Source organism: Macaca mulatta, chromosome 3, assembly GCF_049350105.2.
Source record: "Macaca mulatta isolate MMU2019108-1 chromosome 3, T2T-MMU8v2.0, whole genome shotgun sequence".
In the NCBI taxonomy this organism is placed as follows: Eukaryota; Metazoa; Chordata; class Mammalia; order Primates; family Cercopithecidae; genus Macaca; species Macaca mulatta.
The window spans coordinates 169,352,760-169,376,629 of NC_133408.1; the positions used below are offsets into that span (position 1 = coordinate 169,352,760).

General features: G+C 40.7%; 1 protein-coding gene and 2 long non-coding RNA genes across 28 annotated transcripts in view; 2 read left to right on the top strand and 1 right to left on the bottom strand.

Moving 5' to 3' along the window:
* The window catches only part of NRF1 (nuclear respiratory factor 1), a 148,948-nt gene that overhangs the window by 79,052 nt on the left and 46,026 nt on the right, over positions 1–23,870 (top strand). For all 26 annotated transcript variants that reach the window (XR_013415535.1, XR_013415540.1, XR_013415532.1 and 23 more), the window contains 3 exons: positions 19,070–19,228; positions 20,350–20,547; positions 21,442–21,543. Coding sequence is in view for 15 of the 26 variants with exons in the window: in XM_028846288.2 (XP_028702121.1) it covers positions 19,070–19,228; positions 20,350–20,547; positions 21,442–21,543 (459 nt within the window). In the remaining 11 variants the exon portion in view is untranslated. The remainder of the gene's footprint in view (positions 1–19,069; positions 19,229–20,349; positions 20,548–21,441; positions 21,544–23,870) is intronic.
* On the top strand, positions 1,698–10,678 carry LOC144339936 (uncharacterized). Its single transcript, XR_013415547.1, has 3 exons — positions 1,698–3,718; positions 4,913–5,097; positions 9,756–10,678. It is a non-coding gene; the product is annotated as an uncharacterized LOC144339936 (long non-coding RNA).
* LOC144339941 (uncharacterized) lies at positions 8,112–10,678 on the bottom strand. The gene is made up of 2 exons (XR_013415552.1): positions 9,776–10,678; positions 8,112–9,293 (listed from the first exon to the last, which is right to left on the bottom strand). It is a non-coding gene; the product is annotated as an uncharacterized LOC144339941 (long non-coding RNA).

Consider the following 23,870-nt stretch of genomic DNA (forward strand, 5'->3'; position numbering starts at 1 on the left):
CAGCCTTGGAAAAGACATTGTAGTGCCAGAAGAGTGCTCCCAACCAAGGGCATGGCTGTGGTGTCCTCTTTCTTCTGGCGTTTTTTTTTCCCTTTCACTTGGTCCTTTGGGTTGGATTAACAAAAAAAAAAACAAAACTTTTAGCTTGGGGTTGGTCTGAACAAAAGAACATTAGGACTTTGATGAATCACAATCAAGGTGGCCAAGTAAACTTTTAGCCCTCGGGCTGCTCTGCTCCTCTTTCAATGTAAATCCTGAATACCTCCATAATTATTACGAAGTACAGCTCCCTTCCACAGGGAATAAGAATGTAAAACTCAGAATGACAGTCTTCTGAGTCATTGATTTGATATTCCTTTTTAAAATTTTTGTTTAATTTTTTTTAATTTTGTGATTTCTAAAGATGGGGGTCTCACTGTGTTGCCCAGGCTGATCTCAATCTCCTAGGCTCAAGCGATCCTCCTGCCTTAGCCTCCCAAAGTACTGGGATTATAGGCGTATGCTGCTGTGCCAGCCTGATTTCCTCTTCCTTTAAGAAGGGAAGTCAAAATGTACTTAGCCTGATAAATCAGCATACCTCAGTAATTTTTATGAGATTATCCCTTTTATATATTTTTAGTTTAGCCTGATCAAAATCAAACACCTTTTTAACATATTTTCCCATCCTATTTCTTTTTTTTGAGCCGGAGTCTCGATCCGTAGCCCAGGCTGGAGTGCAGTGATGCGATCTTGGCTTATACTGCACTTGGCTCACTGCAACCTCCGCCTCCCGGGTTCAAGAGGTTCTCATGCCTCCGAGTAGCTGTGATTACAGGTGTGCGCTACCACACCTGGCTAATTTTTGTTTTTTTAGTAGAGATGGGATTTTGACATGTTGGCCAGGATGGTCACAAACTCCTGACCTCATGTGATCCCCCTCCTGGCCTCCCAAAGTGCTGGGATTACAGGTGTGAGCCACCACGCCCAGCCTACCCTGTTTCTTTATTAATTTACTTCTCTCTTGCTAAATCCACTTGTCAGGTTTTTTTCCTTATCTTATTCAGTCTTCAGCACCTTTTGACACAGTTGATTACTCCTTAAAGCATCTTCTCTCTGTCTGTTGACCGCACCCTCTTCTGAAGATCCTCATCCCTCACTAGGTGCTCCCCTCATCCCTTCTGGGGCCCCTCTTCCTCTTCTCACCTGATCATCGATATGCTGTTTTCACCCAGCTTACGTTCACTGTTAGATGTCTGGTCCTCACATGCCCCAAACAGAACCTTTGGTTGTTCCTACTCTGCACGCCACATCTGTTCCTCTCCAAGTGTTCCCCATATCAGTTAATGGAACTGCTGTCCATCTGGTTGCTCAAGTCCCAGCATGGAAGTAATCCTGATTTCCCTGTTTTGCCCTCTCCCTCCACAGTCCCCTGCCATCCTCCACATCTAATTCAGCATCAGGTCATGTCAGTTCACCTCTGAAATGTACTCTGACACTGGCCATTCTTCTCACTTCCCGTCAGCACCCAAGTCCAAGCCTTTAGCATCTCTTGTATAGCCTATCCACTATGGTCTGCTGCAGTCCATTCTCCACGTAGCCATCCTAGTAGTTTTTTTAAAAAACTTACATCATGCAGGGTGTTGTAGCTCACGCCTGTAATCAAGAGGAGGATCCCTTGAGTCCAGGAGTTTGAGATCAGCCTGGGCAGCAGGCTGGAATTTTTTTTTTTTTTGTCTCTACAAAAAATACAAAAATTAGCCAGGGCATGGTGGTGTGTGCCTGTAGTCTCAAATACTTGGAAGGCTGAGGTGGGAGGACCGTTTGGGCCCGGGAGGTTGAGGCTACAGTGACCCAAGATTGTGCCACTGCACTCTAGCCTGGGTGACAGAGTGAGATCCTGCCTCAAATAAATGAGTGAATGAATGAATAAATTTATTTATTTATTTAATTCAGGCCGTATCACTTCCTTGTTTAAGCCCTTTAATGGTTTTCCACTATTCCTAGAATCGAATTCAGACTGTGCTGTGGCCTTGAAGGCCCTATGTAATCTGGCCTTTTCCTGCCTCATCTTCTTCCCTCAGTCACTGGGCTCCGGCCACTCTAACCCTCTTTTCCTCAAACACCCTGCATCCATTCTTTTGCTTTCGCTATTCCCTTTGCCTGAATATTGTTCTGCCAGATGATTGCATGATGGACTTTATCTTATTCAAAGTCTAGCTCAAATATCACCTCCTGAGACAAGCCTTTCTTGATTATCCCACCTAAATGAAGCTTTCTTCTTCCCCACCAAGCCACTAATACATCCTCTGTGTTCTTGTCTGTGTAACACTTGTTACTACCTGAAATAATCCCATTTGTTAACTTGTATACTTATTTGTGGTCTCCCCAGCTAGAATTTGAGGAATTTAGTTTCTGTCGTTTACTTCTGTTCAGTATAGCTGCTCAGCCTCTGAAATAACATGTCATCTAAATAATAGTATCTGTTCAGTAAATGACTTCAGGGTTAGAGCAAAAATGAGTTAAGTGTAATGGTGGGGAACAGGATCGCAAGTCCCCTGGGCAGGTGTTGACCCAGTGCAGACGCTGATGCTGCTGCTTGGGGTGGCACTTTTATTTTTTATTCCATCTGAACCAGCAACTTGGTCTGAAGTAATACTACATTTTATAAATATAAACGTAAATAGTGATCTTTTGATTGTTGGATTCATAGCCCTTTCTGTGGACACTGGAAAGATCTCTAAATAATGGTTCAGAAAGGAAAGCATTATCTAAACCAAGCTTGCCCAATCCACATCCCGCAAGACGCATGCGACCCAGGATGACTTTGAATGTGGCCCAACACAAATTCGTAAACTTTCTTAAAACATTATGAGATTTTTTGGCGATTTTTTTTTCTTTAGCTCATCAGCTGTTATTAATGTTAGTATATTTTATGTGTGGCCCCAGATAATTCTTCCTCTAATGTGGCCAAGGGAAGCCGAAAGATTTGGCACCCCGATCTAAACTTTTCTTTACTGTCTTTTAACAGTTTCTGTTATTCTGTGTCTAGAGGCATTCTGACTGTTCAAGTAAAGAAAACATAAGTGAATTATTTTTATCTGGTTGATGTAAAGAATCGACTCTGTCTCAGATGTAAAGTATATCTAAAACTGCCTAAGCCTTTGGTTTCGAATGCTGTGTTAGGTTAACTCCTCTCCTGTGATGGGTATTTGTTATTCTTTGTCACATTTGGTGTGCTAGGGTAAAACAGTCTGAGGTTTTGATTATATTAAATCATTGTGGATACTGGTTTTCATGAAATTGGCTAGTGGCCGCAGAAGTCAGCAAACAGTTTAGTTATTATCATTTTGGAGGTAAGACATTTGAAAGTGTTGTTTTCCATTTTTATCAAAACCACACTCGGTAGAGCTTGGTGTGCTGGTGAATGAGGAGCTGGATCTCAGTTGTCAAACGCATAGATGCGTTGCTGGAGGTGCACATTTTCTCTATCATATGCTCCCTCCTTCCCCTTCTTACCAAAGATGATGACTAAAAAGTCAAACATAACAAATAAAATAAAACAAACAAATGAGGAGGAAGAGGGAGCAGGATGATGAAAAACCCAGCTCCCAACTGAATGGGAATTTCCAAGTATTTGGATCCTGGCATTTTCTCCCCTCAACGTTTTATTGTTGTTTGTTTTCCTCAAATACTTTTTTCTTAATCTGAGCTAAATAGCTAGCTCGCTCTCTCTCTCTCTGTCTCTTTTTTTTTTTTTTTCTGAGACGGAGTCTCGCTCTATTGCCCAGGCTGAAGTGCAATGGCGTGATCTCAGCTCACTGCAACCTCTGCCTCCCGGGTTGAAGCAATTATCCCACCTCAGCCTCCTGAGTAGCTGGGACTACAGGCATGCACCACCATGCCTGCCTAATTTTTTTGTATTTTTAGTAGAGTTGGGGTTTCACCACGTTGGCCAGACTGCTCGCCAACTGCTGACCTCAAGTGATCTGCCCATCTTGGCCTCCCAAAGTGCTGGGATTACAGGCATAAGCCACTGTGCCTGGCCAATAGCTCTCTTTTATAATTGATCCTAAAGACTTTCACTATTAATGGGAGTAAAAGGAGGGTTTTATTTCCACCCAAACCTAGATAGGCAAGGGTATGGGACTACAAGCAGTCTAATGCACTGTTAGTGGGAATGCAGATTGGTACACTTTCTCTAGAGGGCAGGTTGGTGTTGGCAATGCATATCAAAGTCTAAAAGGTGTATATCATGCCCTCCAATTAAACACAGATGTACATTGTTTATTACAGCATGTCTATAGTAGGAAAATTGGGAACAATGTGATTGGTTAAATTACGATAGTGTTTAGAATTTATATAGGAAGACGAGCAGCATAGCCCAAAAGAGATGATACGGTGAACTGTTAGACACTAAAAATGATCATTTGCTCTTTATTGCAGTAGAATAATATTTGTGGTATGTTAAATTAAAAAAAACTGTAAAGTAGCATTTTTTATATACTGTAATTTGAGGAGTTTAGGGCTTTACTTTTCAGTTTCTTTTGGGAGATTTTAAAAAAATTCTGGGAACACAGAATTGAGCTGATTTATCTCATTTTCTGTAACATTAACATAAAGTATGCCCCCCTCTGTGTGTATAGAACTTTGGAGGAGTGCACATATTAACACTGGGCACAGTGGCTCACATCTGTAATCGCAGCACTTTGGGAGGCTGAGGCGGGTGGATCACCTGAGGTCAGGAGAGCAGCCTGGCCAACATGGTGAAACCCTGTCTCTACTAAAAATACAAAAATCAGCCAGGTGTGTTGGCACGCCTCTGTAATCCAGCTACTCGGGAGGCTGAGGCAGGAGAATCGCTTGAACCTGGGAGGTGGAGGTTACAGTGAGCCCAGATCATGCCACTGCACTCCAGCCTGGTTGACAGAGCAAGACTCCGTCTCAAAAAAAAAAACTGATTGTAAAGTAGCATTTCTTATATACCGTAATTTGAGGGGTTTAGGGCTTTAGTTTTCTGTTTCTTTTGGGAGATTTTTTTTTTTTTTTAATTCCGGGAACACAGAATTGAGCTGATTTATCTCATTTTCTAAAACAATAACATAAAATGTACCCGCATCTGTGTGTATAGAACTTGGAGGGATGTACATTAAAATATTAACACTAATTATCTATGCATGGTGGCATTATAGGTGATTTTCATTTTATCTAAATAAGCATGAATTGCTTTTATAATAGAAATACAAAAAACTATTTTCCTATTTTATATTAAACTTGAATTTTTTAAAGTGCAAAGTTAGGCCAAGCGCAGTGGCTCACACCTGTAATCCCAGCACTTTGGGAGGCTGAGGTGGGTAGATCACCTGAGGTCAGGAGTTCGAGACCAACCTGACCAACATGGAGAAACCCCGTCTCTACTAAAAAAATTAATAAATAGGGCCGGGCGCGTGGCTCACGCCTGTAATCCCAGCACTTTGGGAGGCCGAGACGGGCGGATCACGAGGTCAGGAGATCGAGACCATCCTGGCTAACACGGTGAAACCCCGTCTCTACTAAAAAATACAAAAAACTAGCCGGGCGTGGTGGCGGGCGCCTGTAGTCCCAGCTACTCCGGAGGCTGAGGCAGGAGAATGGCGTAAACCCGGGAGGCGGAGCTTGCAGTGAGCTGAGATCCGGCCACTGCACTCCAGCCTGGGCGACAGAGCAAGACTCCGTCTCAAAAAAAAAAAAAAAAAAAAATTAATAAATACAAAATTAGCCAGGCTTGGTGGTGCATGCCTGTAATTGCAGCTACTCGGGAGGCTGAGGCAGGAGAATCACTTGAACCCGGAAGGCGGAGGTTGCGGTGAGCTGAGATCGCACCATTGCACTCCAGCCTGGGGCAACAAGAGCGAAACTCCGTCTCAAAAAATATGTAAATAAATAAATAAACAAATAAAGTGCAAAGTTTGATAATGTTTCTGCTTTGTTTTGCCCAAAGATTATTTTTATTTATGTTAGCATGAAGATGCCAACATCTCTCTTTTCCCCCCCTTATTTTCCTCTTAAATAGATACTTTGTGTTGGAAGGCACACTGCTAAGTTCTTTACAGGGGCATCTCATTTAATCCACCTTTGTGTGTGTGTGTATGTGTGTCTTAAAAATTCTTATTTTATAGTCAAGGAAGCAGAGCTCAGATATGGTTTATAGCCATTAAGAACAAGTACATTTTATTGGACATTAATTCTAGATTTCAGAACATACGGGTAATTTATGACTTCCTTGAAGTGATAAAATTCTAGAACTATCAAACTGGACTGTAATAGAGATAGACTTGGGTTAACCAGACAGCTCTATTATCATCTTACCTGCACTTGATGGTATAGAGATGACTTGATATTGATGACCCTAACTTACAAATCTATATAGGATCCTAAGATACATTCTGAATCGTCTAAAGAGAGTAAATTATATTCAATATTGTTCTAATATTATGCGTTGCATTATTTTGTATCTTTACAAATGAGAAAGTTAGCATGATTTATTGGAAAGAATACTAACTCAGAGTCAGAAGATCTATTTTCTAGTCTCAATTCTACTACGTATAACCATGGTTCTCACTTTCATCTTCTGATGAAATACATGCCCTCCTACCTTAAGGAGTCAGAGGAAGAAAAATAAAATTTGGTGTAGGAAAATGTTTTGAAAACTAAAGCATCACACCAAGGTATTATTACTAATTATTAATGGTAATTATATGTATTGCCTATATTCATTTTTTAATAACCTGAACATACCATCTCTCAGCCATGCTTTATTAGAGAAAGTTCATGAACCAAGAATTTTAATTTTTCTCAACAGTTAAGTGGAACAATACAGCTGGCTTTTTTTTTTTCTTTTCCCTGGTGTCTACGAAAACAAAATATTTTTCAGATTGAAAATTGAGGCATAGGCCGGGCGCGGTGGCTCAAGCCTGTAATCCCAGCACTTTGGGAGGCCGAGACGGGCGGATCACGAGGTCAGGAGATCGAGACCATCCTGGCTAACACAGTGAAACCCCGTCTCTACTAAGAAATACAAAAAACTAGCCGGGCGAGGTGGCAGGCGCCTGTAGTCCCAGCTACTCGGGAGGCTGAGGCCGGAGAATGGCGTGAACCCGGGAGGCGGAGCTTGCAGTGAGCTGAGATCCGGCCACTGCACTCCAGCCTGGGCTACAGAGCGAGACTCCGTCTCAAAAAAAAAAAAGAAAATTGAGGCATAAATAGAAAATGAAATGTATGAAGGAAGCTAATGACAAATAGAACTTAGGGCTGCATTCATATTGCCAGTGCTTTTTAAAAAATCTTTTTTGTATAAAACTGTATTGTATTCATTATTCAGGTTGACTCTTTCAGCCAGTCTGCACTAAACATTTACTTTTCTTTTTTCTTTTCTTTTTTTTTTTTTTTGAGACAGTCTCACTGTGTCGCCCAGGCTGGAGTGAAATGGTGCAATCTCGGCTCACTGCAACCTCCACCTACTGGGTTCAAGTGATTCTCCTGCCTCAGCCTCCCCAGTAGCTTGGATTACAGGCGCAGGCCACCACGCTAGGTTAATTTTTTTGTATTTTTAGTAAAGACGGGATTTCACCATGTCAGGCTCATCTCGAATTCCTGAGCTTGGGCAATCTGCCCGCCTTGGCCTTCCAAAGTTTTAGGTGTGGCTCACAGGTGTGAGCCACCGCACCCAGCCAACATTTGCTTTTTAAGAGAATTTTTTACTTGCCCCAAAACTCTCAAAATTGTCTCCTACACAGATAAAAATTGCACATAATGATGTCTGAAGTTCTGTAAGAACTAAATGCTCTGTTTTTTTAGGAAGCAGCTCTCTTGGGTTTTGGCTTTTGTCTTTTTTGTTTCGTTGAAAGTATGATTCTTTATTAGTAAATAGGACGTTTTACCTGAAAAGTTTGTTTTTACTATTATAACTATAGTAAGATTTTAAGTCTCTTGTTTTGGTGCCATGAGTTGGAATAGTCCTTATTTTGGCGGGGGCGGGGTGGGAGGTGGGTGTGCGTGTTAGAAAACTACATATGTCTGTGGTGTTTTTAGTAATTAAAATGAAAATTTGGATTTCGAATCACCTTTAAGAATAGTGGCTGGAACTTACTCTATACTTATTCCATATCTGTTTAGAATTGGAGGAGGTTGAGATAAAGCTTAGCAAAAGGGATCCTTAGTTTGGGGTAGGTTCTGCAACCCCAGAATTCATTTACAGTAAAGTCTCCTTTTTCAGATTTTGAAAGTCAGGTTAGCAAATTTGTTTTAGGATACTACAGACCAGGGCCTAGTGGATGGGCTAAGTCAGTGCCTCTCAAACTTCAGAGTGTGCTGCAGTCACCTGAGAAGTCGTGTTCAAATGCAGATTAGGAATCAGTAGGTCTGGAATGGGCCTGAGGTTCTGCCTTGCTGGTGAGCCCCCAGGTGATGTCAATGCTGCTGTTTCTCAGACTATGCTTTGAGTTCAAGGAATTGCGTAGCTTCTTGCAGAGTCTTTAAGCAATAATTATGATTTTGCTAGTGGAAAATCAATTCTGCTCTTTACCAGACGTGGGTCCTATAGGCTTCTCTTGTTCTTGGGAGGTGGTAAATCTCTTTGGAATCTATATTGGAAGACATCCAGGCATATATTATAATTCTAGAAGAAGCATCACTGGAAAGACCTGGGCAGTATTATTGATTAAAATCCACTCTTCTTTCCCTTCTCCCTTCCCTCACCTTCCTTGAACTTACTGCCCTCCTCTTACTGTCACTGGGGCAATCTTTGTTGCTTTAATATTCCCATGGCTTGATGATGCAACAGGATAGTAATTTATAGCAGTTTCAGGTAAACCTTCTGAAATGTTCAGCACAGTGCTTGCTTCATTAGGAAGGAGTTATTCACAAGGCTTTAGAGATGTTTTACTTAGAAAACAGCCAGTCAGTTATCTGCTTAAGTTTTTTGAGAGTTTTATTCTGTTTTGAAAAAAACATAGGTCTCACCTCTTCTACTCAAAAAGTAGAAAACATTATGCTGATTGAAATAAGCGGGACACAGAAGGAAAACATTGGGTGATTCTACTTATATGAGGTATCTAGAGTGGGCAAAATGATAAAGATAGAAAATAGAAGTGGCCGGGCGCGATGGCTCACGCCTAATACCGACACTTTAGAAGGCCAAGGCAAGTGGATCACTTGAGGTCTGGAGTTCGAGACCAGCTTGGCCAACATGGTGAAACCCTGTCTCTACTAAAAATTTTTTTGTATTATTTACAAAAAAAATAGCTGGGTATGGTGGCAGGTGCCTGCAATCCTAGCTACTGGGAACGCTGAGGCAGGAGAATCGCTTGAACCCGGGAGGTGGAGGTTATAGTGAGCCGAGATTGCGCCACTGCACTCCAGCCTGGTTGACAGAGCAAGACTCTGTCGAAAGAAAGAAAGAAAGAAAGAAAGAAAGAGAGAGAGAGAGAGAGAGAGAGAGAGAGAGAGAGAGGGAAAGGAGAGGAAAGGAGAGGAAAGGAAGAAAGAAAATAAAAGTTACCAGGGACTATGGGGAGGTAGAAGTCAGGAGTTATTGTTTTAGTGGGCACAGAATTTGTTTGAGATGATGCTTTAAAAGTTCTAGAAATAGGCCAGGCATGGCGGCTTACACCTGTAATCCCAGCACTTTGGGAGGCCGAGGCAGGCAGATCACGAGATCCGGAGTTTGAGACCAGCCTGGCCAACATAGTGAAACCCCGTCTCCACTAAAAATACAAAAAATTAGCTGGGCATGGTGGCAGGTGTCTGTAATCCCAGCTACTTGGGAGGCTGAGGCAGGAGAATTGCTTGAACCCAGGAGGCAGAGGTTGTAGTAAGCTAAGATTGCACCATTGCCCTCCAGCCTGGGAGACAGTGCGAGACTCCATCTCAAAAAAAAACAAACAAAAAGTTCTAGAAATAATGATGATGGTTATACAACATTGTGAACATATTTAGTGTCACTAAATGGTACATGTTAAAATAATAAATGTTATGTGTATTTTGCCATTGTTTAAAAAAATTTTTTTTGAAAAGAAGGACTGGATAAAAAGTATTTTAGTTTGGTGGTTCTCAAAATTGGCTGCATAATAGAATCATCTAGGGAACTTAAAATCCTAGTGCCCAGGCCACACTCCAGACCAATGAAGTCACAGCCTTCAGGGATGGGATCTAGGCATCTGCAGTGTTTAAACTCTCCAAGTGATTCCAGTGTGCAGGCAACTTTGAAAACCACTATGGTGGATCACAATTCCAAACTGCTTCTCCAGAATTTACTGGCAAAGCAGGTTCTTCTTACTGTCTGAAATTATCATAAAATGTTTACGTATATGATGTCTTGTCATGTTTAGTAGGCATGATGAGATTAAGAGAATATATATGGGCCAGATGTGGTGGCTCTTGCTTGTAATCCCAGCACTTTGGGAGGTCGAGGCAGGAGGATGGTTTGAGGCCAGGAGTTTTGAGACCAACCTGGGCAACACAGCAAGACCTCATCTCTACTAAAAATTTAAAAATTAGCTAGGCATGGTGGTGCATCCATAGTCCCACCTACTCAGGAGGCTGAGGTGGGAGGATCATTTGAGCCCAGGAGTTCAGGGCTGCAGTGATGAGTCATGATCACGCCACTGCACTTCAGCCTGAGCAAAAGAGCGAGATCTTGTCTCAAAAAAGAAAGGAAAAGAAAGAGAGAATATATACGTAACAAATAAAAACACTGGTTGTGTTCTTAAATAGAACATAGCATATTTCGAGTAAAGAATAAGGGTATATTCAGAAATACTAAAGAGAAGAAACTAGCCATATAAATTACTTACATAGGATACAACTGGACTAAGGAAATATTTGCAATTTATATGACAGAATTAATATCCAGAGCAGATTAATATTTTCTTCATATTCATAAGATAAAGATAATTAGAAAAATAAGCAAATGTTATAAGCAGTTCACAGAAAGGAAAAATAACCAGTAAACATATAAAAAGATTGTCAACTCACTGGTAATGGAAATTAAAATAAGAAACCATTTCCCCCATGTCAGATGAGCCAAAATAAGAAAACTTGATAGTAAGGCTGGGTGCAGTGGCTCATGCCTGTATCCCAGCACTTTGGGAGGCTGAGGAGGGTGGATCACTTGAGGTCAGGAGTTCAAGACCAGCCTGGCCAACATGGTGAAACCCCATCTCTACTAAAAATACAAAACAATTAGCCAGCCATGGTAGCGCACGCCTGTAGTCCCAGCTACAGGTTGAGGCAGGAGGTTCACTTGAACCCGGGAGGCGGAGGTTGCAGTGAGCCGAGATTGCACCATTGCATTCCAGCCTGGGTGATAGAGTGAGACTGTCTCAAGAAAAATTTAAAAAGAGAGAGAAAACTTGGTAATAAAATGTGGAAGAGGTAATAAAATGTGGAAGAGGATGAATGGGTATTGTCTAGTACTCTTAGTGACAGTGGAATTGGCAAAGTCTTTCTGGAGGACAATTTGGCAGTGTATTAAAATGTTAAATCCATATACCCTTTAACCAGCAATTCCACTTTTCTGAATTTCTTTAACTGGTTAAAGGGTATATGGATTTAACATTTTCTGCTGAGTTTTCTGTGCACAAAGAAGCATGTACAAGCACTGTTTGTACAGCAAGAGAAACTGTAAGCAATCTAAATGTTTATCAGTAGGGGAATAGCTAAATAAAATGAAAATTCTATACCATGGATACTAGGCAACTGTTTTTAAAAATTATTGTAGTTGCACTACCATGAGAAGATCTCTATGACAAAATGTTGAGTGGAAAAAACAAGTTATAAAATAGTGTACAAACACAAAAATACATTTGTGTTTTTCTTTAATCGCATAAAACTGCCTTTCTAGCTTGTATTTATGTAGATGTATAGAATCTGGCCTAGAAGGAAGGCTGTTCATCAGACTCATGCCTCTGGACAGGAGACTGGATTGAGGGAGAATAGATGGCAAAGAGGACTTTGACTTTACCTATATTATTTACATTTTTGTACAGAAGAATACAACAAGCATAAGGTAACAGAAACTAACCAACCTGTGTTCTTCAAAGAGAAAGTAGGACTTTAAGAGCATTTTGTTTAATGAGAGGGAGAAAGTTTGATAGGTTGGGGGTGCCGAGATACAGAAGCAGAAGTCTTGACTTGAGAGAGGAGTCTAAATGAGTGCCTTCATTGGCTGGCCTTCAAATTCACTAATTCTGAAGTTATGTTCATCTTTTCTCCAAACTTGCTCTTCTTGTGTTTTCTATGGGAATGTGTTTTTAGGGGAAATGAGATTAAGAGAAGCCAGTGTTTCTGCTTGGAATGGTGTTTCTGATAATAACCACCATAGTCATCTCTCTGAACAGAGATCAGTAGTACAAATAATTCCAAACATTGGGCAAATGAATCACTTTGCTTTAGCTCTTTAATGCCCTTTAGATATCCATTCAATTTTTTGTTTATTTGTTTTGTTTTGTTTGTTTTTTGAGACGGAGTCTCACTGTTGCCCAGGCTGGAGTACAGTGGCGTGATCTCGGCTCACTGCAAACTCTGCCTCCCGGGTTCACGCCATTCTCCTGCCTCAACCTCTCCGAGTAGCTGGGACTACAGGCGCCTGCCACCACGCCCAGCTAATTTTTTTTTTTTTTTTTTTTTTTTTGCATTTTCAGTAGAGACGGGGTTTCACCATGGTCTCTATCTCCTGACCTCGTGATCCACCTGCCTCGGCCTCTCAAAGTGCTGGGATTACAAGCGTGAACCACCGCGCCTGGCCTATCCATTCAAATATAATTGGGTCTGTCAGCCTGGACGGTAGTAATTTTAAGTTAAAATAGTGTTGCCACAGTCTGAAAAATCTCCATTTTTCCTTCCCTGCTACATTCCTATTTTCTGTAGGCTACGCAAAACATAACCTTTCAGCATGATTTGCTTTCAACTGCCTTCTCTTAAAATTTATTATGCATTCTCTGACCTCTTCAGTAGAGGTGGAGGTAGCACATATGTTGGTTTGAAAGACCTGTTCTTGGTAATTGAGCCTAAATGGACATCAGGAGCCTCAAAATCCCTAGACTCAGGTAAATGCAGAGCAAAGATAGAGCGAACGAGAGGAGAGGGTATTTGGGGGATGTGTAAGGATAATGCATTGTTGGATAGCAAAGAATTAACTGAATTTACAAAGGAAATTTCTAGCATAGCAAGAATTTTTTTTAATTTTGATTGGATTAGACGTTTTAGAGTTTTAGAGAACCTTTTATTTTAAACCTATCTGTGGTTTCCACATAATCTTTACTTTTCACTGACACGGGCATGAATTTGATATCCTTATCTTTGCTGATTGTCCCGGGAAGTGGTAGTATTTTCTATTCTTTGCTGGTTTGGTGTGGCTTTACTGACCAAGCTAGGGTACCTTAGGCCCACCTAAAGCCCTAAATCAGAATGAGAGTCCAGGAAAGCTTGTTCCAGCCCAATTAAAGGACAGTCTGAGAGGTTAGGCTTTAGCTTTGCTGATCCTGTTGATTGTCTCCCTGTGGATTAAAGACAAACCTTCCTTAACAAGCACATCAGAAAGCTTTGGTTTCCAAAACTCCCCAGGACCAGTAATTAATTCAGCGGGTAACGAGAGCACAGTTCCGAATTCTGGAAAGGAATCATTTAACTCTTCCTGTACTGGACTGCTAGTTTCCCTTTATTAATAGTCTCTTTAGCCTTAGCACTGTTTATTTGGGACAGTGTAAAAATAACCTGTAGGAAGATTGCCTTTTTCAATGAAGTCAAATCATCTCTTAAGCATTTAAAAGTAAAAAATACCCTTCATTCCCAAAATGTACACACCTGAAAAACAAACTCTTATAGTAGAAAATACCTTTTACTTCTTTTGGTATAGGGGCAAATTTTATATGCTTGATAATTAGCACTTTTAAGAGCTATGATCTGCTCCTGGATTAGAACTTGTATGCCAGCAGCTGATTTCACTCTGGTTCCATTTTTTGACTTGATGGGGTTTCAGCCTGTGGAAGTAACCTTCTTTTTGTACTGTTTCTGTGTCTCCTGCTTCTCATATTAGCCTCTGGGATCATCTTCCTAGGAATTTGAAACATTTCTCATCCAGAGATTTATTAATACAAATTTTTAATGCTCAGGGACCCAGCAGAACAATGCACCTAAACTTCCTGTACATTGTGGGTGTGTTAGTAATAGCTTGCTTGCTTCAAAGCAAATAATTGGTCCAAATGGTCAATTTGTTCCTTCTTAGTTCTAGCACCCTTTATTTCTCATCCTCAACCTTGTTTCAGATACATATAAACTCATTCTTCTGCCACCTCTGCTTTTTTCCACTTTACCCATCGTTGAAAAACTAACGATGAATGTCTTTATGTACATTACAGTGTGTTCAGTATTAGTAAACTGTTTCAGAAAGCTAGCTATTTGTTTGCATTGGGGGAATAAATTCCCTATTTTCCCTGATTTAAAAGTAAAATCTTATTTATCTTTTAAATATTTCTTTTTGGCAAATGGTCACATTTAGACTTGATAGAAACTTAATATAGATTGAGTACTGCCTGCCCGAAATGTTTGGGTACGTCGGATTTCATATATTTTTTGATTTTTTTAACATTTGCATATACCTAGTGAGATATCTTGGAGATGGGACCACGATCTAAACACAAAATTTATTTGTGTTTTATATACACCTTATGCATGAAATAGAATTTTGACTGTGACCTGTCACTTGAGGTCATGGGTGGAATTTTCCACATGTGACTCTTGAAACATTCCAGATTTCAGATCTTCAGATTAGGGATGCTCAACCTGTAGCAGATTAAGGATTAAAACTGTGCTGGATTAAAGCCATGATGTTTCTGAGTCCTTATTTGTTGTACATTTAGAGTAGTTTTATTTAATAGATTTGAAGAGTGGATGCTTAAAGCATCTACTTTTTTAAAAAAAAGAACAATTTTTTCTTATTATAAAATCAGAATTATCAATCAGTTGCCAAAGAGCTATGATGCACCTAAATTTTATAACAAATTAAACTCTAAATTTTAGAACAAAAGTTATGAATACTGTAGAAGTTGCTGAAAAAAGGATGGCTTGATGACTAAGGTAATAATAATAAAACTGCTATTAATTAATATGCCTGCTATCTCAGCCTCTTAATTGACACTGTATATTTGCTATTATTACTATTTTACAGATGAGAAAATTAAGATTCAGAGCCAACTCTGAGCCTTTTGTTTTGTTTTGTTTTGTATTTTTGAGATGGAGTCTTGCTCTGTCACCCAGGCTAGAGTGTAGTTGAGCGATCATAGCTCACTGCAACCTCAGCCTCCTGGGTTCAAGCGATTCTCCTGCCTCAGCCTCCCGAGTAGCTGGCAATACAGGTATGTGCCACCATGCCTGGCTAATTTTTGTATTTTTAGTAAAGATGGTGTTTCACCATGTTGGCCAAGTGGGTCTTAAATTCCTGACCCCAGGGAATCCGCTCGCCTTGACCTCCCAAAGTGCTGGGATTACAGGCGTGAGCCACGGCGCCCAGCCCTTGTGTTCTTTTTGGTAGAAAGAGGTAACTTAAGAGAAGTGAAGCTGAGTGCAATGACTCACACGTGAAATCCCAACACTTTGGGAGGTCGAGGCAGAAGGATCGCTTCAGGCCAGGAGTTTGAGATCAGCCTGGGCAACATTGGGAGACCCCTTCTCTACAGAAAAAAAAAAAAAAAAAAAGAAAGAAAGAAAAAGAAATAGCTGGGCATAGTGGCATGCACCTTTAGTCCCAACTACTGAAGGCTGAAGCAGGAGGATCCCTTAAGCCCTGGAGGTTGAGGCTGCATTGAGTTGTGTTCATGCCACTGCACTCCAGCCTGGACCACAGAGCAAGATCTGAGAGAGAGAGAGAGAGAGAGAGAGAGAGAGAGAGAGAGAGAATGAAAATGGATGAATAGTTAGTATATGAGAGAGAGAGATAATGAATGAATGAATGTGAATGAATGAATGAATGAATGAATGAATAGTTAGTATATGTTCCACAAAGAATGTAGGACTTTCTGGGCACTAAAGAATGAGTGGTATAGTAGCATGGAAAGTAGTCCAGCAAGGGGACAGAACAAAGGCAGAGAAGCAGGAATGGGCTTAGTAGTTCATAAGACAGTGCAGAGACTTGTCTGATGGAGGACTAAGGCTGAGTGGTGGGAATTAATGGAAACTGATTGTAGTGTGAAGCCAGATTTTAGTGGGTCTGAAAAGCTGGGCAGAAGGATCTAGTTTAGTTGCCGTCGTTAAAAGACATTTGAAGGTGTTTTGAGCATTGGAGCTATGTAGGTAACATTTAGGAAAATCTCTCCAGCAAGGATATGTGGGAAGAAGGAATGAAGGGAGAACTTGGAGTTCCCCAAGAAAGCCAACTAGAAGGATGCACTAGCCTTGGGCCAGAAAGTTAGAATAAAGGTGGGGCTGGAGAAGAAGGGATAGACACCAGAGACATTTCAAAGAAAACAAAAGAATCGGACTTGCAATGCGTGACTAGATAAGTGTTGAAGGAGAAAAGTAAAGATAACTTTGACATTTTTAGTTTGAGTATCTGGGGAAAGGGTGGTTTTCTACTTGCTAAGATAAAAAAGTTGAGAAGACAAAGTAGATTGGAGAGAGGGTAGGATGGGGTTTAAGTGAAGAGGCTGATGCTGAGGCCAGCTTTCAAGTAACATTGAGTTATTGGAACTCATCTGGAAGGCCTGGTGGGAGAGCCAAAGCAAGACTTGAGGATGAAAGGTGTCCACGTGACCCAGAACTGAGGAGCATAAAGAACTATTGGTGCAAATAGGGTGAGGCGTCAGAAGTGAAGTGATCACCAGAATTAGGGAATATATAGGGTTCCAGGTAGATCTGAGCAGACTCTATCAGTCTAGTATTTTCCACAGTGAATGCTTTCTGGCCACTTTAGGATTTTTGTTTTGTTTGTTTGGTTTAAGACAGGGTCTTGCTCTGTCACCTGCTTTAGGGTTTTTGTTTTGTTTTGTTTCGAGACAAGGTCTCACTGTGTCACCCAGGCTGGAGTGAAGTGGCACCATCATGGCTCGCTGCATCCTTGACCTCCTGGGCTCAGGCGATCCCCCTGCCTCAGCCTCTCCAGTAGCTGGGACTATAGGCACGTGCCACTGTAGCTGACTGAGTTTTGTATTTTTGGTAGAGACAGAGTCCCACTGTGTTGCCCAAGCTGGGCTCGAACTCTTGGTCTCAAGCAGTCTGCCTCCCTGAGCCTCCCAAGGTGCAGGGATTACAGGCGTGAGCCACTGTACCCAACCCACTTTAGGATTTTGTTAATTTAGAATTATTTAGCCTTCTCATTTCATTTTCTCCAGACTGTCCTAGGTATGAATATAAATAATTCTCCTCTTTGGAAACTGTTAATGATGTTCAAAGAAAAGGGAGTTTATGAAAGTCTGTATCAGTTTATTTAATCTACACCTCTGAGAAAGCCTTTTTTTTTTTTTTGACATGAAGAAGTATAAAATATTGTGTGTGAAGATTAAGCCCTTTCCTGCTCTGTGTATTTGAGCCTAGAAAAAGACACACTCCCAAGAAATTAGAATAAAGGGAAAAATGACTTTGAAATGTACTTTCTTAAAATAACTGAAGTAATGACCGCATGAGCCAGCTGATGGGTTTTTAAATGGATACGTTTCTATCAGCCTGCTGCTTGATGCCAGAGCCAAATATATATGGAGTATATTATATCATATCCTGTAGGCAGGAGACTGTCGGGGGCATTGGGGGACTTAGAGGTGAAGTGGCAGGCTTGGCACAGGACTTAACAGCATGACTACAGTCAGCCAGAACTTTATTAGGTAAACATTACTGATTGGGTTCCTGGTTCCCTGTTATGTAACAATCTGTATCATCTTTTCATAAAATAATATCTAATATGTATTATAAGAATGATGAGAACACCTGATATTTATAGAAATCTTTAATAATAAAGTGTTGCTATACTCATTCTCTCATTAATACTTAAGTATTCCCATTTCAGTTTTTTTCTTATTTTACTTTGTAACTATAAATCCACGCCCCTGAGTCTGATTGATTGCTAAAAGTGGCCTCTTTTTGGTTTTCAACTGCAGGGGCAATATGGATGCATCCTTAGTTGCAGGATGCTACTTATCTCTGGAGTGCTGTAGACCTCCAGGTGAAAGGGAAACAGTAGGTCTGGGAAGGAGGCATAGACCATAACTTGATAAACTGCTTTTCTTGCCAAAAGTCATTATCAGCGATTAAGAATATTCACAAAGTAGACCCTCCCCCAGCACACACAGAGTGTGGTTACTATGCCAGGAAATAAGAATGGCAGTTGTCTTTGTGGTTTAAAACCTGTTTGGTCTGGATTTGATTTGTAAAATAAATCTGAATGAAGTCCATAATGCATTTAAATTCGCACATGTTTTACTATGTCTATATGTCAGACTCATGGACAGTGGCCTAGCTTACTGGAAAATTTCTAGAAGAGTTTTAGGGTTATTTTCCCTTTTTACTAAGTTAAAGGCTGTTTATTTTCATATATTTTATAATCAGCCACCTTATTGAATTCTCGTATTGTTTATAGTAGTTTTTCATTTGATCTCTTCGGAATTCTCTAGATATAAAGTTACTTCATCTATAAATAATATTGATTTTATCAGTTCACCTGTTATTTCTCTCTTATCTAATTGCATTGATTCCTACTTCCAGAACAGTGTTGAAAACACCGTGAGTTTGGCACCTTACATGCATGAAAACTACAGAAGGGAAATAAGCCATAGTACCAGTAATATCTTGGGAAGCAGAAATTAAATTTAGGGGCAGATATTCTTACTCTTATAGGAAGAAGTCTACAAAATGCAGCCTAAGGTGCACTTTACCAACATATTTATAATTCTCAACCACCCATGGAGATATAGAAACCTATGGAAAACAGCGGGTTTTCATCAGTCACATCTTACAATTCTCTGGGACCTTCCCAGAAACCTCTCTGTTTTATAAGGTTAGAATTTAAGGGGTCATAAACACACCCCAGATGTCTTTCATGAATATTGATGACCATACTGTTGTCTTCCAGGCCCAGCTTCGGGCATTTATCCCAGAGATGCTCAAGTACTCCACAGGTCGGGGAAAACCAGGCTGGGGGAAAGAAAGCTGCAAGCCCATCTGGTGGCCTGAAGATATCCCCTGGGCAAATGTCCGGAGTGATGTCCGCACAGAAGAGCAAAAGCAGAGGGTGAGAATTCCTCTGACTGAGTTACCTGATTGCTTTTCCATCCTAAATCAACCACTTCAATTTTTGTCATTTCTACATCTTGTGCTAAAAAGTCTTTGTGTAATGTTAAGCCTGTCCCTCCGAAGACTAATGTTCTTTGATTTATAGCTTTTTCCATTTGTCGCTCCATCACTATACTGTAAAGAGAAGACTAGGGTGGATTCATGAATTTAAACTGTGTCTTTGGGGTTGCCTTTTGGAGCAGTTTTAATTTTATGAAGTGCTTGGGAACGTCAAAGAAACTCGAAGTAAAAGTATTAATCACTTGAACACTTAGAAATGCTGTTATTTCTGGTTACTAAAAATCATTGTTGAACAATGTAAATATGGAATTAGAAGGATATGAAGTCTGCCAGCTGAGCCTGCTAATAACAAAACTTTTAGAAGACTAAACTACATATCATTCCTTACTCTTTTTTTGCGTATTTTTCTTTTCTTTTTTTTTTTTTTTTTGGTGAGACAGAATCTCACTCTTGTTGCCCAGGCTGGAGTGCAATGGCGCAATCTTGGCTCACTGCAACCTCTGCCTCCCAGGTTCAAGCGATTCTCTTGTCTCAGCCTCCCGAGTAGTTGGGATTACAGGCGTACGCCACCACGCCTGGCTAATTTTGTATTTTTAGTAGAGACGGGGTTTCTCCATGTTGGTCAGGCTGGTCTCGAACTCCCGACCTCAGGTCATCCTCCCTCATCGGCCTCCCCAAAGAGCTGGGATTACAGGCGTGAGCCACCATACCCGGCCGTGTATTTATTTTTCATTTAGCTTGGAAGTTTACTGAGAATCTTAATATGCCATTCTAGATCAGAATAATCTTTCTTTGCAAGAAGTTTAAGAGTTTGGCCTCAGGTTGGAATAGGGTGTAAACTAGACTTTGATCAAGAAGAAACCAATGAGAAGGCCTCTTTGATACTTCGTACTCAGCTTCTTTCTACCAGAACCAGTCTGTGGGAAATAATCCTAGGAGAATTTATAAGAGGTTTGGTTTGGTTTGATTTGATAAAGAAGTAGCTGCTTATTGCATATTGGGACTAAATAACCAAAGTTCTTTGTGGCTTACTGTGCTTTTCCCGTCATTTGGTGACAGGTTTCATGGACCCAGGCACTACGGACCATAGTTAAAAACTGTTATAAACAGCATGGGCGGGAAGACCTTTTGTATGCCTTTGAGGATCAGCAAACGCAAACGCAGGCCACAGCCACGCACAGTATAGCTCATCTCGTACCGTCACAGACTGTCGTCCAGACCTTTAGTAACCCTGATGGCACTGTCTCACTTATCCAGGTGAGTAAACTTGAGGGCTACCAGACTGTGGCTTCTGAGATGGATCAGTGGGCACCTCACCTCAGACTGGGGAGAGTTTCCTTTGTGCGAACTCTTGTATGAACTTTATATAGCTCCCCACCATCTTCCTACCTGAAATTGATTCCTGAAGAATAGTTTAAATTCTTTGCATTTGCTAAATACAGAGCTATGAGTAGCTTCCTGGACATTTCCAAAACAAAGCACTTTTAAAGGGCTCTTTTTTTTTTGAGACAGGATCTCTCTCTGTCATCACAGCTCACTGCAGGCTCAACCCCCCGGGCTCAAGTGATTCTCCCACCTCAGCCTCCCAAGTAGCTGGGACTACAGGTGTTTGCCACCAGGCCTGGCTGACTTTTTTTTTTTGGTAGAGACAAGGCCTTTCCATGTTGCCTAGGCTGGTCTCAAACTCCTGAACTCAAGCAATCCTCCTGCCTCGGCCTTCTAAAATGCTGGGATTACAGATGTGAGTCACCATGCCTGGCCTTAAAATGACTTCTGTTTTACAGTTTCACTGTCAGTGATCAGGGAATATTCCTTCTGAATGACCTCTTCTGAGGTAAAACACAATTTGTTGATTGAGAACCTCTGAAGTTCCAATTGGGGTGAGAATAGAAAGTTGGTTGACCGACACTGGGCATGGATGTGGCAGTGGGATAGCTCTTCTCATATCGATTTATTTGGTTGAAGTAAAATTCTGAAACTCATGATAGTCTCTGAACTATAATTTTAGTGAATATGATTTTAGATTTCACATCATAAGACGTATTCATTGTTATCTGCGCTAAATTTGGGATTAAAGGAGTCTTAGCTTCTGAGTAAAGAAGTGGAAGGATCCATCCAGCGACACTTATCACTTTCCATATTTTTTTTTAGGTTGGTACGGGGGCAACAGTAGCCACATTGGCTGATGCTTCAGAATTGCCAACCACAGTCACCGTTGCCCAAGTGAATTATTCTGCCGTGGCTGATGGAGAGGTAAGAAAGAGATTCTGTCTGCATCTTCTTAAATACTTGAATGTATAATGAGGGAGAAGCAAAGGTCCAGAGGATGGAGTAGCCTGCATGTCTGCAGCACTCGTTCATTTAAACCTTTTGAACATGAAACCATGAAAGTTTTGGAAAGTGTCTTATGCTATGTGTATTAATTGTAACAGTTAAGATTCATGGATTAGTATGACTCAAACCCAACTGTCAGGAACTTAGAATTTTACGTTTGAATGTATAGCATTTGGTATTATACACAATATGAAGGGATTATCCCTTTAGCATTTTTATGCTGTGAATCCCAAAGAATTTCATCTTTGGTCTTTATGAAAAAAAGAATGATGCATTAAAACTGGAATTAAGGGAAGCCTTCTTTGAAGGGATAAATATGTTTGCAAGTCAGTAACATGATTTATTACATTTTAAATATGCCTTTGAAGATTTCTTAGGAGAATTCTTCCTTAGCAAAATTGGGATAATTATGGGACGTTAACCTAAAGACAGCCAACCTTACTTGGTGGGCTAAACACTCGACCCTATGAAGTGTAAGTTCCATTATCATCTTCACTTTAGAGATGATGATTCGCTTTAGAGCTTACATGATTTGCCCAAAGTTCCAGAGCAGTGTTGAAGCTGGATAATGAACTGAGAAAAACATTACCTAGGCTCTGAGACATTGGTGAAGATTCAACAAGTGAAGGAGGGGGTTTGTTACGTCACCATGAGTGTTTCCCTTGAAGATACTGATGTGGTGTCCTGAAGTTTGAAAAATAGCCAACAGATAATCGAAGAGCAGTATCAGAAATAAAGCTAAAAGTGTTATCTCACCCTTGTTGAGAGCCATGGCGCATTTCCCCTTAGAACACCACAAAGTCACTTTCATATGTGCCCCTCAGGAGACGGGGAGAACTGGCAAAGGCTGCATGGCTGGGAGATGGAGGGAGAGTGCACCACAGGCTCCTTGGCCAGCCTGCATGTGCCGAAACCCTGTATAGCTACAGCTGTGTGGCGTTGATTTGCACAGGATCCTTGCCCTCATGGGACTCCAGTCTAGTGAGGAAGAGAGAGAGGTCTACGTGAATGACCTCTAGCCTTGCTGTAAGGGATGCTGCAAAGCATATGTACCTCCTTTCCACCTAAGGAGCCTGGGAAAGTTTGGGACACTGAAAAACTTGGTTATTGGGTGAGGAAAGGTGAAGGTTGACAGAACACTTACTTTCTAAGTACATAAACATCATTAAAGGATATGGATTAGCAAAGCAAAGAATTTGTCAGGTCCAGAACACTAGAACGAGATGACACTCCTTAAAGTCTGAAAGAAGTGGAAAAGACAACAAGGGGTAGAGTTAGAAGATGTGTTAGTTTTTGGCTTAGACAAAGTGTTATCAACCGTATCTCTCTACTGAATGTTTCTTGGTACTATTTAAAGAAAGTAACTTTGTTTCCTTCTCTATAAAAATTTTGTTTTTGACACATAATATTTATAACATATTTATGGAGTTGTGTTTCTTTCTTTCCTTTTTTTTTTTTGTTTTTTTTTTTGTTTTTTTGTTTTTTTGAGACGGAATCTCACTCTGTGGCCCAGGCTGGAGTGTAGTGGCATGATCTCACCTCACTGCAACCTCTACCTGCCGAGTTCAAGCGATTCTTCTGCCTCAGCCGCCTGAGTAGCTGGGGCTACAGGCATGCACCACCATGCCCAGCTAATTTTTGTATTTTTAGTAGAGATGGGGTTTCACCATGTTGGCCAGGATGGTCTCGATCTCTTGACCTCGTGATCTGCCTGCCTCAGCCTCCCAAAGTGCTAGGATTACAGGCGTGAGCCACTGCACCCGGCCAGAGTTGTGTCTCTTAAATACTTCTCTGGGACTAAGTCTAAGAAATATACTTTGCTAAATAACATACAAAAGTAATCAACATATTCAAATATTCATAGAAAATATTTTTTAAATCTCAGTTGCATATGTCTGGCTTTTCTGGCACACTAACATCATTGTTAAGCCAGCTATTGTGGAGGTTGCTGAATGACATATATAAAGTTTTTACAGCCTTTTGGTAAATACCTGGATTCAGTCAGATGAAAAAAAATACTCTTAACTCTTCCTACACTTCCAGTGAAAAGAAAATGACATAAAGAGAGGAAGCATAGGTTATGTCAGAAAGTGACATGTTTAGATTATATTGTGTTTCCGTTTGCCGTCTGATTTCTCTTAGATGTTGACATAGTTGTTACTGTCTTAGCTTTGAACCATAAGAACTGTAATGACTCTAATATTTCTCTGAAGTGGGCTATATAAGGCCACATCGATGCCAGTGTA